The sequence below is a fragment of the Capsella rubella genome, unplaced genomic scaffold (assembly GCF_000375325.1).
Source record: "Capsella rubella cultivar Monte Gargano unplaced genomic scaffold, Caprub1_0 scaffold_4, whole genome shotgun sequence".
Taxonomy (NCBI): Eukaryota; Viridiplantae; Streptophyta; class Magnoliopsida; order Brassicales; family Brassicaceae; genus Capsella; species Capsella rubella.
In genome coordinates this window covers 6,769,617-6,785,574 of record NW_006238920.1, presented here as the reverse complement: position 1 = coordinate 6,785,574, position 15,958 = coordinate 6,769,617, and the positions used below count along the sequence as shown (strand labels likewise).

Genomic DNA, 15,958 nt, shown 5'->3' with positions numbered 1-15,958 from the left:
GTGGTTTAAAAATGCATTATATTGATTTTGGCTGTTAATGGTCGATGTGTTCAATGTTTAGTGCCTCGTGAGATAATATTTCAAACGTATTAATATTACAACATTATATTAAAGTAATAACGTTTTTGAGGCAGACATAACAAGTTTATATATATAACTGCATGATACGTCAATCGTTCAACAAACAAAAACCATTCTCTGAAACGATTTTTATATATAGTTTTTTTAAGTTCATGCAACCGTAATAATAACTCATAAACTTTTATTGTATATGAACAATCACATCGCGAATTAACTAATCATATAGTATATGATATAACTCATCCCATTATGATATCTATGTTTCTTAAAAAAAATTTGAAATATGACCAAAACAGTAGTGGTCAAAACTAAAATGTAGAGAATTTATTATGTTCAATAGGAAATATTAAGATTTTCACCTCTGTTTGTCTACTTGGTGAATTATTTTTTTAGGGTGAATTTTACAATTACTATTATCATTATCGTCGGTGTGGAAAAAATAAAATTAAGTTTCTCTCCATTAGTTACTGTTTATAAACAGAAAGAAAATGTAAATAATAAACCGTGAAATATGATAATTCTATGCCCAAAAATTAATCTCAAAACTATAATGGATCACACTTACCATCATTTAATTTTTCAGATTAAAAAAAAAACAAACAGTTGAAAGATATTTGTTTTTATTTGGCTTTTTTTAACAAATACAAATGTTTCTGACAGTCTTTGTAACAAAAGAAATCTCAGACTTATTGGGCTAAATAAATTACTAGAAAAGCCCATCAACTCAAGAAGAAACCCATCAAAAAGCCCATTACAAGAAATTGTTCATGTCATGGTGAGAGGCAGAGCATCAAAGGAGTGAAGAACTTGTTCCAACAACAATCTCGTACTTGAATCCAACGGGTTCTCAGGTTTGTCTGAATGAACAACGTTCAATAGATAAAGCTTCTTAGAACTCACGAAAGCAGCTGAGAAAACTCTCTTGATCCCTCCTCTCGTGCTATCAATCTTGTATTCAAACTCGTACACTTGTTGTTGTCCTTGTCCTGATCTCTCTCCAACTGATACAACTTCAGCTTCCTTTGTACTTTCCTAATTCAAACAAAAAAAACGCATAAAGCTTTACCAAACATACATTTTCACTAAATAAAGTTTTGATTTTTGGGTTTTTGAATTCGAAACCTTTCGTTTCTCAGCGTTGATGAGCTTATCAGCTACAAATTGAGGAGTACCAAAGTCTTCAAGACTCTTTATACGGACAGGACTCACTACAACTCCAATATTGTTGCTTCCATTGTTCTGTTCTTCAAACAGAGCATTGGCTCCTGCTTTGTCTACCTTAAAATTCCCCATTTTATTAAATCAGCATTTGGAGTGAATACACTTTTTTTTTGTAACACAGGTTCGAATTACCTTGGTATAAGAAGAGGGTATGAGAAGAGTGAAGCCATTGTTGGAATCAGTGAATCTTACAAGGTCTGTGGTGGATTTGGCCTTATCCAATAAGAACCCATTGAATAAAAGAGTGAGAACCGAGAGATTCAAGTGTCTTTTGCTGAGATTGATGCCAATGGTTGATGAAGGATTTGGGGTAAAGCAGAGGATCTTGTGATGAGAAAAGGAAGATGAAGACGATGATGAGAAGAGAGATAATTTGGGAGGAGAAGAGATGTGAGGAGAAGCTAAGAAGCTTGACGACCACATTTTGCTTCCTCCTCCTTATCACATGTTTTGCCGTTAAAGTCCCAATCTTTGGTTTATTTGGTCTATTCGGTTTTCTAATTTTACAAAAATAGATGGTACACATCGGTTTTGACCGGTTAGGTTTACCCGGATTAGACGAATGAGTAAAAGAAGACAAATATCATCCAGAAGAGAGAATTTTAAAAGGAATCATTAGCACAAAACTTTGTTGGAACTTACAATCAAATTGATCATTTAACCAAAATTTTCTGCTTAAACTTCTGATTTAACCAATGGAAAAAACAAAAATGTTATAGAGATAACATCTGAGATCAATCAGACATAGCAACAGATAAATTTTTCCAAGGATCAGGCACGTTCTGACCACAATCCTCCAGGAGACTCACCAATGGTTCAGCTTGATAAGACACAGCATCCTTTTCAGTTATAAAGCTTTGAAGTTCCCCGTGAACGCTCTCTCTAGCCATACTTGTCAGAATCTGAGTGTAAATTTCGATTGATGGGAAAAAATCTGGAAGTAGAACTGTTTCAAAGTCCTTCATAACTGTAGTATCCAACTGTTCGATATCAATCAAGTGCGCCAAAGGTTTCCGGCTGAAGCCAAATCAAAAAGAAAAGAGAACAAATTAGTATGGCAGAAGCTATGGTCTTTCATAATAAAACAGCAAAGTTGATAAGCTCTTACCTCTTTTTGACCTCTGAGATACCCTTGATCTTAAGTAGAGCCCTTATCTTTCTGAAACTTTCCTCCTTTGTAACAATGTGTATTATCTTCGATGAAGATGAATCCAGAAGCTCTGCAAACTGCGCCAGAAACGTTAATTTTTGGTTTTAGTAAACAGTTCACTGAAGAAGAGCCACCACTTTATGTAAGCCATCTATTAGTGAATGCTACTTCTATTAACTGTTGGTTTTAATTCTAAACTTTAACAACCTTTTACTTTCTTATAGTCTCACATTCACAAAACTTTAAACACATGGTGTTGTAGATTTTTTTTTTTTTTTTAAGTTATCATATGACGTACCTTCTCTAGCTTTTGTTCCTCCGAGGCGCAGACATTTACAGTCTGGATAATACAAGAACCTTGGCTGGCAACAGAATCACTGGCAGTAACTTTGTTAATTGATCTCCCCAAAAGACCCTGGATGGCTGGAATAATAGTAGAACTAAAACTGTCGTTGAAAACTATCGATTGGTGTTTGCTTGAAATGGCCTGCTTAATGGATTTAACAGCATCTAGATAACCACTACTGCAAAGGGAACCTAGTTCATCGATGACCTGTGTAAGTGTGAGAAATAAATTAGCTGTTGAATGCTCTAATATATAGGATGAAGAGGCTCCATAACATGATACATATAGTTAGAGAGAGGCCTATTGATACCCATAAACATAAAAAGATATTTAGTATTAAGTTATCTAAACTGAAACAATTCAACTTGAAGCCATAGTATTTGGAAATATTTGGACTGTAGTATAATGAAACAGGAGATAGATTTTAGCATACCAGCAACGAAACACCAGATATATCAACTCCCTGTGAGATGACAATCTCCAAAAGTCTCTCAGGTGTAGCAACTATAAACTCAGGCTCGACGCTTTTCAATCTACAACTCGAAAGACAGCGTGTCAGAATTGGAAGAGGAAAAAGGATAGTATCCTTCATGTAGCAACAACAGCATGGACAATGTGTAAAACAGACTAGACTGCAAAAAGAAAAAGACAGATAATGGACTAGTAAGATGTACCCGGAAATCTGATGATCTAGTGATGCTCCTTGGTGTAAGCTCACTGTGTGAATTCCAATACCTTTCAGTGCCTTGCAAACCGATCGAACCTAAGCATGATTAAAAAAATGGCTACATTATGTACCTTGTCGTCAGCTATACTAAAGAAAAGTAAACATTCACACGGCTAAACAATATGATTCTAACCTGAGATGCTTTGGACTGAGATGGCACAAGGTACAAAAGAAAAGGGCTGTTGCACTCCACCTCATCATTTTTCTCCTCATCTTTCTCCCGTTTAGCAATAGCATCGGCTGCAGTTGATACAATCCACGCAATCTGTTCAACGGTGGAAGACATTCCACTTGTCTCTAGAATATCTTTCCCAGATAAGAAACATTTCCAGAACTCAATTCCCCAAGTGCTAGTGAACAAAAACTTGTCATGCTGTTCACTGTATGTGCTATCTTTTCGAAACGAGCTCTCTATCTCATTCAAGTTAGACATCAGAAACTTCGATGGACCAATCGGCTTCTCAACACCAGCCTCTTTAATCGTCTTATCTCTACTCTTGACCTTGTTGTTCTTCTTCTTTTTGGTGATATCAGCTTTACCTTGCCTTTCATTATAGGGATCTTGAGGTGTAGGAAGACTAAAACACATTCCCTAAGATTCAATAGAAAACAAAATCATCAAAAACATTTCCAATTTCACATTTTCAGTTTCAGAGAACCCTAAGGGTATCAAACACCTCAATCAACAAGACACTCTTCTACCAAATTGAACTTATACAGTTTCGGAGAACCCTAAAAATCGAATCGAGAAGAGTGTAAAAGAGTGAGATACCTGACACATGCTGCGTTTGCCAGACTTGCGGCGTTTCTTGGCGGCGATAATGGCTGCGATGCGAGCAGATACGGTGGCGGAATCGTTCTTTCTACTCATCTTCTTCCTCGTCAACTTATTCTTCTTCCTCTGTACATTATCGTCGCCTTTCGCCATTGTTTCTGCTTCTTTGGAGGTTAAACTTCGCGGCGGCCGTTGCTTAACTTTGCCTTTGCTTCCGGATTCTGGGTTTAACCTTTATATACTAGTGGCATAATTGTAATTTAATAGAAGTTATAAGGTTAACGTTGTCATTTAGAATATCGACCCCCCCAGAACCGGCTTGAATGAGTTTGGTATAAACCGGGATTTTGATTGGTTGATGATTATGACAAACCGGAATCTTTTTGGTTTTTGCGTATTTCTAAAATCGACGTCTTGTGAAATCGAACAAAACTGTTGCTTACATAAACGAAGCATTTCTACAAATCAAGAAAAATTATCAAAAAATAATATTTTGTTTCGTTTAATCATCGGCTTGATCTGAGCAAATCTTGATCTCTTCTTGTTTCTCCTCCACACAAACATTAGATTCGGGTAATATTTTCTCTTCATCATCGGCTCTCGTCTCTGTCACATTGGTTTGCTTTCGTCTATGACCATGATCATATTTGGAAGAAGCTAAATGATCCAAAGCCATTACTACATCTGCAATCACCGGTCTCATACTAGGCTGTTCTTGAACACACATTGCAGCTATAGCAAGCGCTTGGTACAATCCTCTAATTGGATATTCTCCTTCCATCAATGGATCAACCATTTTCTTGAAATTCTTTCTATCTTTAAACAACGGACGTGCCTGTAAAATTACGTCAAAAGTGTGATGCCAACTAGAAATGAAGGAGGAAAGCAAAAGTTATAATAAAGGGAGAGACTTTATCTTTACCCATTCGACTAGACATTGGTCATTACGTGCTCTCGTGTTATCAACAGCTTTCCTTCCAGTGATAAGCTCCAAAAGAACAACTCCGAAGCTGTATACATCTGATTTGAATGTGAGTTGACCTGTTAATGCGTAATCAGGAGCACAGTATCCGTATGTTCCCATAACCCTTGTGGATACATGTGTTTCAGCCCCTCTTGGTCCTACTTTAGCTAACCCGAAATCTGAGAGTTTTGCGTGGTATCCTTCATCGAGCAAGATATTCGAACACTTAAGATCACGGTAGATCACAGGAGGCTTTATAGTATCGTGGAGATACTCTAGACCTCTCGCTGCACCAGCCGCAATTTTCATTCGAGTGTACCAAGAAAGCGGTTTTTTACAATGGGGAAGATCTAAAGCAAACAGAACATACAAAAAGCAAGTTAACATAATCAACAAAGCAAAGTGATGCAAATACCAGTTTAACGACCCTTTCCCTTGTTTCTAACAAGGCATTTCACTTTTTCGTTCTGTAATATGCATAGAGAGACAGATATATGAGTTGAGGTATAAACATACCATGGAGGTGATTTTCCAAAGATCCAAGTGGCATGTACTCATACACCAATAGTCTCTGAACACCCTCAGCACAAAATCCAATAAGCTTCACAAGATTCGGATGGTCAGCAAGACTTAACGTCATCACTTCAACCACAAATTCCCTAATTCCTTGAGAACCACTCCGATCAAGTTGCTTAATCGCAACAACCTATCCACATCCAATTCAAAAATTCTATTAAAAAAACCTCTGACCAGCTAGCCACATTTACACAATGATTGATTAAGATCAAAGACACATAAACAAAAACCTGATTGATCTTCTCAATGAAACCTTTGTAAACTTTTCCAAACCCTCCTTCACCTAGAAAAGAATCCGACTTAAAGTTTCCGGTAGAAACAGCGAGTTGTTCAAATGTAAAAGTCTGTGCTTTCTTCCCTGAAACTTCATCTTCAACCAAAGTATCCTTTGCATCCAAAGCTAATTGATCCTCTTTGATTACTACTTCCTTGTTTACATCTCCACATAGACTAACTTTCAAACAATCTACACAACAAAACAAAGATACAAAATTCACATCAAGATGAATCCATAAACACAAAACCTAATGATCTCATTGGAAATGTAGCAAAACACAAATGGCCTAAAACGAAGAAACCCAGATCGAAAACTACTGAAACAAATAACACCCACATCGAAAGATTCCAAATTGAGAAATAAAAATCGAAACTTTTTTTTTTGTTTTTTTCGAACCTGAGCTGGGTTGCGTTTGATTGTCTCGATTAACGTTCTTATCGACGATGTTTGAATCGATGGTGAGTTTTTTAGGGGAAACATCATTCTTCGTCGTGTTTTTGATCTCTGATCGTTTGTTCGATTTCGCGGTGCGTCCGAAACATCCCATCGCTAAAAATCTAGAATCTTTTCTCTCTCTCGTTGGAGAAAAAAAAAACCCTAGAATTTCAGAATTAAGACAGAGAATTAGGGAATAAGGAACAAAAAAAAAATCTGAATTGTTGGGGGAAAGAAGAGGAAGAGTTACAAAAAAGAAAGAGAGAGAGACGAGGGCGAAGTGAGAGAGATGCTTAATTTGAACTTTTTTAAAGGAAGGAGAAGAAGAAAGAAACGTAAGTTATTGTCTACGGGAAGGTGCACCATAAGGGTTATTAATAGTAACCAATGAGGTGCGTGCAGTTAAATTGTGTGTAATTTTGTAAATTGTAAGTAGTAAAAAATGTGGTAGCTGCTGGGTCAAACCTTTTTGTTTGCTCAAGCGCTTGCTTTTTAACCTTTTAACTTTTTGTGTTTTTTTTTCCAACTAATTTGTCTTTTTTTTTTTTTTTTTTTTGAATCAATTCAACTTATTTGTCTTAAAACTCCCATTTGTGAAAGAGCAAAATATTGTGAGAGAGAGGGAGAGGGAGAGGCATAGTTGTATTTTGATGGTTGTCCTTCATATATTAAAAAGAAACTAAAAATAATTATTTGTTTAACGCTTTTAAAAAACTTTTTACCGTATTTTTAAAAGTTGTGGCAATCAACGAATAATTTGGTAATATACCAATTTTAAAATGATTTTTTTTACTTCAAAATCTTAGACAATTCGATTTTGGAGTCAATAAACAAAGATTTATGATCATATATTCAAATTACTCTCTATTTCTAAGTACGAAATTTTAGTAATATTTCATGGATGGTCCACTAAATAGAAAGTAAGAGAATCAAATTCTTTGCAAAAAATCAATGTAAACTCTTTTATTGTTTTTGCTAGACCAATATTATTGTTTTTATATTGAAATGAATCAAAACTGATAAGGAATTGATGAATGATACTTGTAATTTAATAATTTCCAATTTAAAGGGAATATTTCTGCATTTTTATCATAGCAATTTTAGCCGCTGAACCAGCTATTGGAATAGCTATAGTCTTGTCAATTTATCGTTTTAAAATAAATACAAACTAAGTATCACTAAAAAATACAAACTATGTATCACAAAAAACTACAATTATGTACCATTTATGTTCAGTCTCGAGCTAATGAAATTGAATACTTTCCTCTCTCTGCCGTCGTTTATGGAATTTAAAAGTAAAGCATCGTAAAATTGGGAAGGGGTTTAAAACATCTCTACCTTGGTAATAACATTGATATTGGAAGTAGAGCAGCATAAACTTAGAAGGAATACTTTTTTAAACTAAAACAATAATTATGTCTCAATAATTTTAAAACAAAACTAAATCAAAATCTTCATGGATAAAAAGTTTACATCCCTTTAAAAGGCATATTGGAGAATAAAACAACATAAATTCGGGAAAAAATCAATACATTTACAGTATTAGTTTAATATATGGAGATATACCATAAAATCAACCATTTATTTTGGACTACCTTATAATGTGAAACTAGATCTTATAAAGCATAAATATTTACAATTTTAATTTTGTAAGTTAAAATTATATAATATTTTGAAACTTCTTAAAAATCAAAATTGTTTTAAATAAAGAATCTTTATAAACCGAATAAAACTTTTACATTCGAATGATTTGTGCTCGTTCGTATTCATAATTATTTGTGCTGTAAGATTAACTGATTTGTTAAGACTATTATCGTAGTGTTTGTTGAGGCTTTCGAGTATATCGCAACAGTGAGATACCAAATCCACGAGCCCTAACACACAGCTTGTTCACCATTAATCCGTAACCGATCCTATACCAGTTCTTTACCATTCCTTCCTTACAATGTAACATGTAATTTATTGTATGAATGTACAACAACTTTAATTGCTTAATCAAACATATTTGTAAAAGTGTTTTCACCTTTCTTGACGAGCAAGTCAACGTCTTGGTGGTCGGGATGGACGAGGAAATCCAAGAGGTATATGTAATTTTAAAATCTGACTTTAAGGTTCTTTTTTTATAAATTATTGAGAAAAGAGTACATATAAACAATGGAAAAGGTGCAAAAGAAAGCTAAAGGTGGCTTTGGCTTGGCCATCGTACTTTTGACCAAACTTATTCCAATAAGCTAACAAAATCAATTAACACACTTAGTTATACATTGCATTTAAACATACGAACATACACTTAAACCATACAAAACACATAATTAAACCCAAACCAAACCAGACCAAACCAAAACAAAAATATCTCCCAGACGACATAATCATTACTCCACTTTTAAAAACACGTAGAACCAACAGATTAGGGAGATATTTTTTTAGTTTACAACAACAATTAAAAGCAAATTAAACCACACACAATTACGTAATCCCAGTTTAACCCACCAAAAACCGAAGTTAAACCGGGTCGTACCACATAAAATAAAACAAACCACCATAAAAACCGAACCGGACTTGATAAAACCAAAAGCAGCGTTCTGTTTTCAAAAAACGAACAGAACAACTCAGCTTCCGTGCCATGGTGTCGGCACTTTTCTTAATTATGTCTTTATATATGTTTTTATTGCTTTTAAGTAGATTCGTTGTTCTGGTCGGAGGTGTATCCACTTCCCGGAGGAGTTGAAGCGGTGGAGGAAGAAGAACCACCACCACCACCACCACTTCCTAAGTTCATCCCAAACGCTCCACCTGCTTTGGCAGCAGCTGAAACGATGGAACCAGCCAAGAAACCAAAGATCTCTCTCTTCACCTTTCCACGACGAGGCGGTAGCTCAACAGACCTCGCGGTGGAGGATTTGGTTGCTGGAGATTCCATGACAAGATTCTCTGCAAGTTTAAAAAAAACATGAGCTTGTGTAAGAAGCAAATCTTGATCTCAAAACGTGAAGTGTGTAATAAGAATCAAATCAACATGTAAATAATGAGAATTAAGATAACAAAAGCAGAGAGGGTTTCTTTAAATGACAAGAAAAGAAAGGTACAGATCGAGAAGAGCTTAAAGTCTTGCTTCTTGTTTAAAGCAAAACACAATAAAAGAAAGAAATTAAAACTTTTTTGTAGCAGAGAAGAGAGAGGAAGAAGAAAAGTTAAGTAGAAGAAGGATAAGAAGAGAGGTGAAGAGACTAACTTATAAGGAAGAGTGAAGGACATCTACACAACTAATCAACATTGATTATTAATTAAACATGATTAGGAGGAATTGGTCTTTCTAATTAAAGAGATATATATATATATATATATATTTATTCAATGAATGTGGTAAGGTTCGGTGGTTTTTCATTATGTATTGGTCAATGGTTTTGAGTGTCTCATATTATTATATTTTCATAAATATTGTACTTTTTGGTCATGAATCAATTAGAAATGCATTACTTTAGCAAAACAAAAGAATCAAGAATGCATTTTAAAAAAATTTATGAATACGTGTTTTGTGTTTGTGTGTATGTGTGAATAATTTGGTTTCATGCTATAAGTCACAAACCAAGTTCAAGTAGAAGGTAAGTGATAATTGTTTTACATTAAATAAACTCAAAAAGGAATATGCTTACTTAATATCCAATAATGCCAAACATTAATCTAATGGAAACTAAATTGAGTCTTCATCTTTAAACAAATTGATATGTTAACTGAATTTGCAATGGTTAAGATTTAAGATGAGTCATAACTTCAATATGAAATTGTAGTAACAATATGAAGTGTTTTATTAACATATAATGTGACTTTTCTTTATTTTAGTGTAGCTTTTTGGTTCTTTTGTTTTTTAGTTTCTTTCACAATGTAGTTTAGATAGTTTCTAGATAAGATTAAAGAGAGCGGGAAAGTCTTGAGCAAGTTCGGTCGTTGACTTTGGTAGAAGTAAACATTTCTTTTTGTTTTCTCTTCCTATTGAGAAAAAGTTATCGTAAACTGATTTCAACACGTTTAAGTAATTAATTGCATTTTATCTAGTATCATGTGTGTGACTATGCATGGATTAGTTTTAAAAATAAAACTTTTGATAGTTAAATTTCACTTTACTCTTTTTTATGTAAGAACTTGTCCAATACTACCTTTCATTGTGTGTGTGTCTTATTTCATTTTTTTAAAGTTTACAACGTTTGTTTATATATATTCTTCTATATATTTGGTTTATAAAATTGGTTAACTTGGTTGTATTAGTATATGTAGGTTTAAAAACTAACCAATTCTTTTTAAAAAAAATTGTACTCGAAATGGTAAAAACCATACATACTTGTTTAAGGTTAATGTCCATAATCATTTTACATTTTCTTAGTTTTTCTAACATTCCATTTTTTTTTGTTTCTTTGGCCTAACAAATTCGAACTTTCAATAACGTTAATCAAACGAATATTCTAGGAAATTCAATGTACTACAAGTTGTAAGTATTACTCTCATAATAACGAATAAACCATTGAAAGTATTAGTGGACCAAAAACATTTGTCAAAGAGACTTCATCCACCGTCCTAATTGAATTGTTATGACCCCATTGATAAAAGCATCTTATTATGATGAGTCTTTCATGACTTACAATTTCCAAACATGAAACCTTATCTCCAACATTTAATCGACCGTCCTTTTTTTTTTATGTATAGCTTAATCAAGGAGTTACCTTTATCTCCAACATTATACGATTAGTGAAATTGGAGGAATCATTATACATAATTGCGAGTGTGAAGTAACTTTAGTGTAGTGACAAATGATAACATACATTATCGTACCAGAGATTGAGTCTCGTTTTTTACATATTTATAGAGATTAGGCTAATATACCGGCCAGTTGTGACCCTATGTTGATAAAAAAAATTATACATAATTGCGAGTTTTTTAATTAAGCGGGGATGAAGTATATTTTTCTTCTTCTTAGCTAAGACCACACGTATATTCATGTTTGTATACTTCATATATGGAGTATGAAACATAGAACTAAATCTTTGTAAAGAGACTTGAGACTAAAATTATAAGCTCACCAATCACTATAGCTTCTCCCAAGTCCCAACTCGTCACTACCTAGATCAATGGTCATGATCACCTTACATTGATTGTGTTATCTCTTTCATTGTCTTGTGATTTAGTTCTAAGCTTACGTTTGTTTACGCGTTATATTTTCTTATTGTTGGACTATAAAAAAACTCGATGAAGAGTATCTTATTTATTTATATGCTCGACAACAACATACGGATGTTTAGCAAAACCAATCCTACACGTTATTTGTGGTTCGTCCACTTTCTTTAATTTTTTATACGAAGGAAACTCTTAAAAGTTAAAATGCCCCAAGAACAAATATAAAGTACTCAAAAAAGCAAATTGAAACTAAATTGTTATAACAAAGATTACACTGCTTAGCTGGATCCAATGTTTTATGATAAAGACTTGCTAGGACCTGGGAGTATTTAGCATATTATAAGTATAAAAATTTTGCAATTTAATACCATCCACGACAAAAGAGTTCTATTAGAGGTTCTCTAAAATATTTTTAGTATTAATTTTGTAAAATTTAAAATTAAAAAATAGTTGTGATGTTTTAGCTTGTATCGATGTTTTATGTTATTAGTTTTTTCTTTTGTCAACAATGATACCGATATTCGTTAAAAAATCAAAATTATTGTGTGTTCACATCCCATCTTCGATCAAAACTTTTCCTACAACGCGTTCATGAATATGAAACATCACTTATTTTTTTGGTGAACATGAAATAGTGAATTATATCACTTATCGTAGCCAAGACATGTGCATGCATCATGGGAATATCATGTGATCTCCATTCTCCACAAAACAATATGTGAAAACATGACAAAAACACATATGGCTAGAACATTGAAGCTTGTAATTCTCATTCTGTTTATAAATTAGAGACCTTCACGACCTAGTACTTCATGTTATTCAATCAATTGCACCAACAAATCCATTTAAAAATATCAAATAATAAAAATATCATTTTGGGCACTAATGATTAGAAATATACTGTAACACCCTCATTTCGAGGCTAATGTTTGTCCAGATTTTCTAACCATGTCTTACTTTTCAGGCCCAAAATGATACAAAATAGATTGGGCCTTGTACTCATCTCATCTCTTTTAGGCCCAAATTGATTTAGTAAGCGAAATGAAGTACTTTTTTCAATTTGGCGGGAGAGAGAGAGAGGAGAGAAGAGTCTCTAATCTCCGTCGCCGGAGACGGAAACAAAATGGCGAACAAGCTCATCGGAGAAATGGGTCTTCACATCAGAATCTCTAATATCTTCGCCGCAAGAAACATCATCACCGCCAAGGTTTTTTCCCAACCCAATCTCTCCGTTTTTTTCTTCTTCTTCCCGAAATTTATACTTTTGGGTTACCTTTTTTACGATGATTCAGTCATTTGTATGAGATTTTGTTCCTAATTAGTGAAATTGAGTTTTTTCAAATGCGAACTTAGCTTAGAGAGATTACTAATTTCTTCTTAGGTTTTCAAATTTTTGTGTATAATGGGATGAGACAATCTTTAGGGTTAATAATGAATTTTTTGGTGGAGGAATCAGGATGCATTATCAAAGACGGAGTTTGAATTAATGGAGCTGTTAGATGTTGGAATGAAAGAGATAAAATCAGCAGTTAGGCTCATCAGTGAAGCTACTTCTCCACCGTGTCAATCAGTAAGCTCTTTTTATCATGTATATATGATGGGGAGATATGCTTTTGTCAGTCTTTAATCTAAACTTCTTGTTTCACTTGATGTGTTCGAAAAGGCTCGAGCTTTGCTGGAGCAAAAAGTCGAAAAGGAGCACTTATCTGGTCATCTTCCTACCCATTTGAAAGGGTTGGATGAAACTTTATGCGGTGGGATACCTTTTGGTGTTCTTACCGAGTTAGTTGGTCCTCCTGGTATTGGTAAATCACAGGTTAGTTTCTTCTGAGATTGAAGATTTTTGTTATGCTAGTGTTGAATTAGAACAGAATGGTTGTGTAGTTAAGTTGAAAGCGGTTATTTTGGTTTCTGTTAGATCCTTGAAATATCGGTGTGTAGCTACTGTACATTCTTTGTGTTTTGCATATGGTAAAAAGGTTTCCTTTACTCTGCAGTTTTGTATGAAACTTGCATTATCAGCCTCGTTTCCAGCAGCTTATGGAGGATTAGATGGTCGTGTAGTTTATATAGATGTGGAGGCCAAGTTTAGTTCAAGAAGGTAAACTGACTTTTATCTCTTCCCACATTGCTTATTTTTGTGCAAAACATCCTCAGAGAGTGTATCCCTCAGGGTGATAGAAATGGGTCTGGAAAGCTTCCCGGAAGTGTTTCACCTTAAAGGAATGGCACAAGAGGTTGTGGAACACCTTAATCTGGTTTATTCGGTGTCTTTATGCCTTTTGGTTAATTCTTTTCATATTCCAGATTGCTTACATTATAATTTGCAGTGCAGATGGCAGGACGAATCCTAGTTTTGCGGCCAACATCTTTAGCTAACTTTACTGAAAGGTCAGTAAGATTTTGCTCATCATTTTGTTAGTGCAGGCTTATAGGTAATATGAAAGTGTATGACTGAAACAACTGTAAGTTTTACTTGGTAATAAGGGCTTGCCCGCAAGTTTGGTTATTGACAGCTCTTCTAACCGACAGTATACAAGAACTCAAGGATTCAATTCTTCAAAACCAAGTAAAACTTCTAGTGATTGATAGTATGACAGCTCTTCTTTCAGGGTTAGTCCAATTTCTATTTCATTGCTGATCATGCTCATACCATTCTTGTTTCCTTGATGACCTTAGTAACAAGGTTTTTGATTTAAGTTTTTGTTCTTCTGATCAACTGATTGATTTTAGTGAAAACAAACAAGGAGCTCAGAGGCAGCATCAGTTGGGTTGGCATATTTCTTTCTTAAAGTATGAACTGCAGTCTCGTGTTACCTGAAAGCGTATTTTCACATCAGCACTTCATCTGTAGATTGATTGACTCTAATTCTGACATTTCCAGATCGCTTGCTGAATTTTCTCGGATTCCTATAGTGGTGACTAATCAAGTTAGATCCCAAAGCCGCGATGAAACTAGTCAGTTTTCTTTCCAAGGTACAGTAAACAGAAACTGAAATATCTTTTTGCTGTTTTGATCCTTGTTAATTCCCATTCACCACAATCATATATTTCCTCTACAACAGCTAAACTAAAAGATGGATTACAAGAACACACAAAGACATATGATTCTCACCTTGTTGCTGCATTGGGGATAAATTGGGCTCATGCTGTAACCATCCGGCTGGTTCTTGAAGCCAAATCAGGTAAGGCTTCATCATTCCATGGCATCAAAAGTAAATCATGTGTAAGGTCACAGTATCTACCGAGATGTATGTTCATGTGATTGGCTTCACGATTTGTGCAGGTCAGAGAATCATCAAGGTTGCAAAGTCTCCTATGTCGCCTCCTTTAGCCTTCCCGTTCCATATAACAGCAGCTGGGATTTCATTGTTGAGCGACAACGGAACTGAACTGAAAGGTCCAGGAATCAATACCATTCATGCTCGAGGTATAACTGAATACCGATAATGTTGCTTAAACAAGTCATAAGCCCTTTGAAGCATTTGACATTATTTTTAGGCAGAGTCAAATAGGACAATACAAAGGCTTATATATGATGACAATGCAGGGCACAGCGACATGATTGATTTTCATGGGGAGTGCTCGTAGCGAAGCAAAAGCATGTTAATACAAAAATTCAACAGAGGGCAACAGCTTCAGCTTCAACTTCTAAATGCTGCAAATAACTCCAACAGTTAGCCTCTTTAGTTCATTTCAAGTTTCTTAAGTAAAGACTAATAATTTAGACAGTGATCATATAGGCTTCAATGGTACTGATACATGCATTCTAACTTTTTTTTTTTTTTGCTTTTGGTAAGGTTGCCTTGTTTTAGTTTTGGTTGGACCTAACTAAACTGTTGCAATACATATGAGATGGTTTATATTATAAGTTCACTATGAAGAGAAAAATGTTTAATCTTTTGTCTTGTCAAGTCAAAAAAATTAGGTTTTCTTTATTAATGACATGAAAAGACCTCTGATAAAGACGACTTCAAGGTTTATCTTTTAATTATCTTTGAAAAGACTTTTATATATATATTCCAGTGGTCGACTCAGTTTTATTGGGAATCATCATCTTTTGAAAGAATGAATCATCAAATGTGTCATCTCGTCACTACAAGAATGGGAATAGCTGAAAGTAACCCTAAACTTTTTTTCTTTACATACAAATTTACAAACCATGTAAACAAACATTTACTAAAAATTTACAGGGTTTCAAGAAATTTATGTAAATTTTGAAAATACATTTTTAAGTTTA

At 34.3% G+C, this 15,958-nt stretch overlaps 5 protein-coding genes across 5 annotated transcripts; 1 reads left to right on the top strand and 4 right to left on the bottom strand.

Moving 5' to 3' along the window:
- Nucleotides 1-682: 682 nt before the first annotated feature.
- LOC17888738 (psbP domain-containing protein 2, chloroplastic) lies at nt 683-1,832 on the bottom strand. Its single transcript, XM_006294852.2, has 3 exons — nt 1,435-1,832; nt 1,204-1,359; nt 683-1,113 (listed from the first exon to the last, which is right to left on the bottom strand). The coding sequence occupies exons 1-3, from the start codon at nt 1,723-1,725 to the stop codon at nt 847-849; spliced, it is 714 nt and encodes a 237-aa protein (XP_006294914.1). The 5' UTR covers nt 1,726-1,832; the 3' UTR covers nt 683-846.
- A 67-nt stretch (nt 1,833-1,899) lies between these two features.
- LOC17888827 (DEAD-box ATP-dependent RNA helicase 40) lies at nt 1,900-4,508 on the bottom strand. Its single transcript, XM_006296089.2, has 7 exons — nt 4,298-4,508; nt 3,659-4,117; nt 3,473-3,561; nt 3,232-3,331; nt 2,751-3,005; nt 2,411-2,529; nt 1,900-2,319 (listed from the first exon to the last, which is right to left on the bottom strand). Exons 1-7 carry the CDS (start codon nt 4,451-4,453, stop codon nt 2,037-2,039), a joined length of 1,461 nt encoding a protein of 486 aa, XP_006296151.1. The 5' UTR covers nt 4,454-4,508; the 3' UTR covers nt 1,900-2,036.
- Nucleotides 4,509-4,680: 172 nt separating this feature from the next.
- Nucleotides 4,681-6,820, bottom strand: LOC17889262 (probable serine/threonine-protein kinase PBL6). Its single transcript, XM_006294091.2, has 5 exons — nt 6,514-6,820; nt 6,071-6,306; nt 5,781-5,970; nt 5,223-5,614; nt 4,681-5,135 (listed from the first exon to the last, which is right to left on the bottom strand). Exons 1-5 carry the CDS (start codon nt 6,662-6,664, stop codon nt 4,803-4,805), a joined length of 1,302 nt encoding a protein of 433 aa, XP_006294153.2. The 5' UTR covers nt 6,665-6,820; the 3' UTR covers nt 4,681-4,802.
- Nucleotides 6,821-8,779: 1,959 nt separating this feature from the next.
- Nucleotides 8,780-9,752, bottom strand: LOC17889184. Its single transcript, XM_006295284.2, has 2 exons — nt 9,639-9,752; nt 8,780-9,483 (listed from the first exon to the last, which is right to left on the bottom strand). The coding sequence occupies exon 2, from the start codon at nt 9,470-9,472 to the stop codon at nt 9,227-9,229; it is 246 nt and encodes an 81-aa protein (XP_006295346.1). The 5' UTR covers nt 9,473-9,483; nt 9,639-9,752; the 3' UTR covers nt 8,780-9,226.
- A 3,037-nt stretch (nt 9,753-12,789) lies between these two features.
- Nucleotides 12,790-15,619, top strand: LOC17889389 (DNA repair protein RAD51 homolog 2). The gene is made up of 12 exons (XM_006294311.2): nt 12,790-12,925; nt 13,175-13,288; nt 13,382-13,534; nt 13,716-13,819; nt 13,892-13,955; nt 14,054-14,109; nt 14,251-14,331; nt 14,452-14,511; nt 14,603-14,694; nt 14,784-14,903; nt 15,005-15,148; nt 15,269-15,619. Exons 1-12 carry the CDS (start codon nt 12,842-12,844, stop codon nt 15,307-15,309), a joined length of 1,113 nt encoding a protein of 370 aa, XP_006294373.2. The 5' UTR covers nt 12,790-12,841; the 3' UTR covers nt 15,310-15,619.
- The last annotated feature ends 339 nt before the right edge of the window (nt 15,620-15,958 follow it).

Bases quoted from the DNA above. Each gene is read 5' to 3' on its own strand.
- LOC17888738 (XM_006294852.2), bottom strand. From the start codon at position 1,725: ATGTGGTCGTCAAGCTTCTTAGCTTCTCCTCACATCTCTTCTCCTCCC. The intron at 1,360-1,434 runs GTAATTCGAACC...GGGAATTTTAAG, and splicing joins TACCCTCTTCTTATACCAAG to GTAGACAAAGCAGGAGCCAA. The intron at 1,114-1,203 runs GTTTCGAATTCA...TGTTTGAATTAG, and splicing joins TCAACGCTGAGAAACGAAAG to GAAAGTACAAAGGAAGCTGA.
- LOC17888827 (XM_006296089.2), bottom strand. From the start codon at position 4,453: ATGGCGAAAGGCGACGATAATGTACAGAGGAAGAAGAATAAGTTGACG. The intron at 3,562-3,658 runs GTTAGAATCATA...AATCATGCTTAG, and splicing joins CTCAGTCCAAAGCATCTCAG to GTTCGATCGGTTTGCAAGGC. The intron at 2,320-2,410 runs GTAAGAGCTTAT...ATTTGGCTTCAG, and splicing joins ATCTCAGAGGTCAAAAAGAG to CCGGAAACCTTTGGCGCACT.
- LOC17889262 (XM_006294091.2), bottom strand. From the start codon at position 6,664: ATGGGATGTTTCGGACGCACCGCGAAATCGAACAAACGATCAGAGATC. The intron at 5,971-6,070 runs GTTTTTGTTTAT...GGATGTGGATAG, and splicing joins TCATTGAGAAGATCAATCAG to GTTGTTGCGATTAAGCAACT. The intron at 5,136-5,222 runs GTAAAGATAAAG...GTAATTTTACAG, and splicing joins ACCAATGTCTAGTCGAATGG to GCACGTCCGTTGTTTAAAGA.
- LOC17889184 (XM_006295284.2), bottom strand. From the start codon at position 9,472: ATGGAATCTCCAGCAACCAAATCCTCCACCGCGAGGTCTGTTGAGCTA.
- LOC17889389 (XM_006294311.2), top strand. From the start codon at position 12,842: ATGGCGAACAAGCTCATCGGAGAAATGGGTCTTCACATCAGAATCTCT. The intron at 13,820-13,891 runs GTAAACTGACTT...TGTATCCCTCAG, and splicing joins GCCAAGTTTAGTTCAAGAAG to GGTGATAGAAATGGGTCTGG. The intron at 14,512-14,602 runs GTATGAACTGCA...TGACATTTCCAG, and splicing joins TGGCATATTTCTTTCTTAAA to ATCGCTTGCTGAATTTTCTC.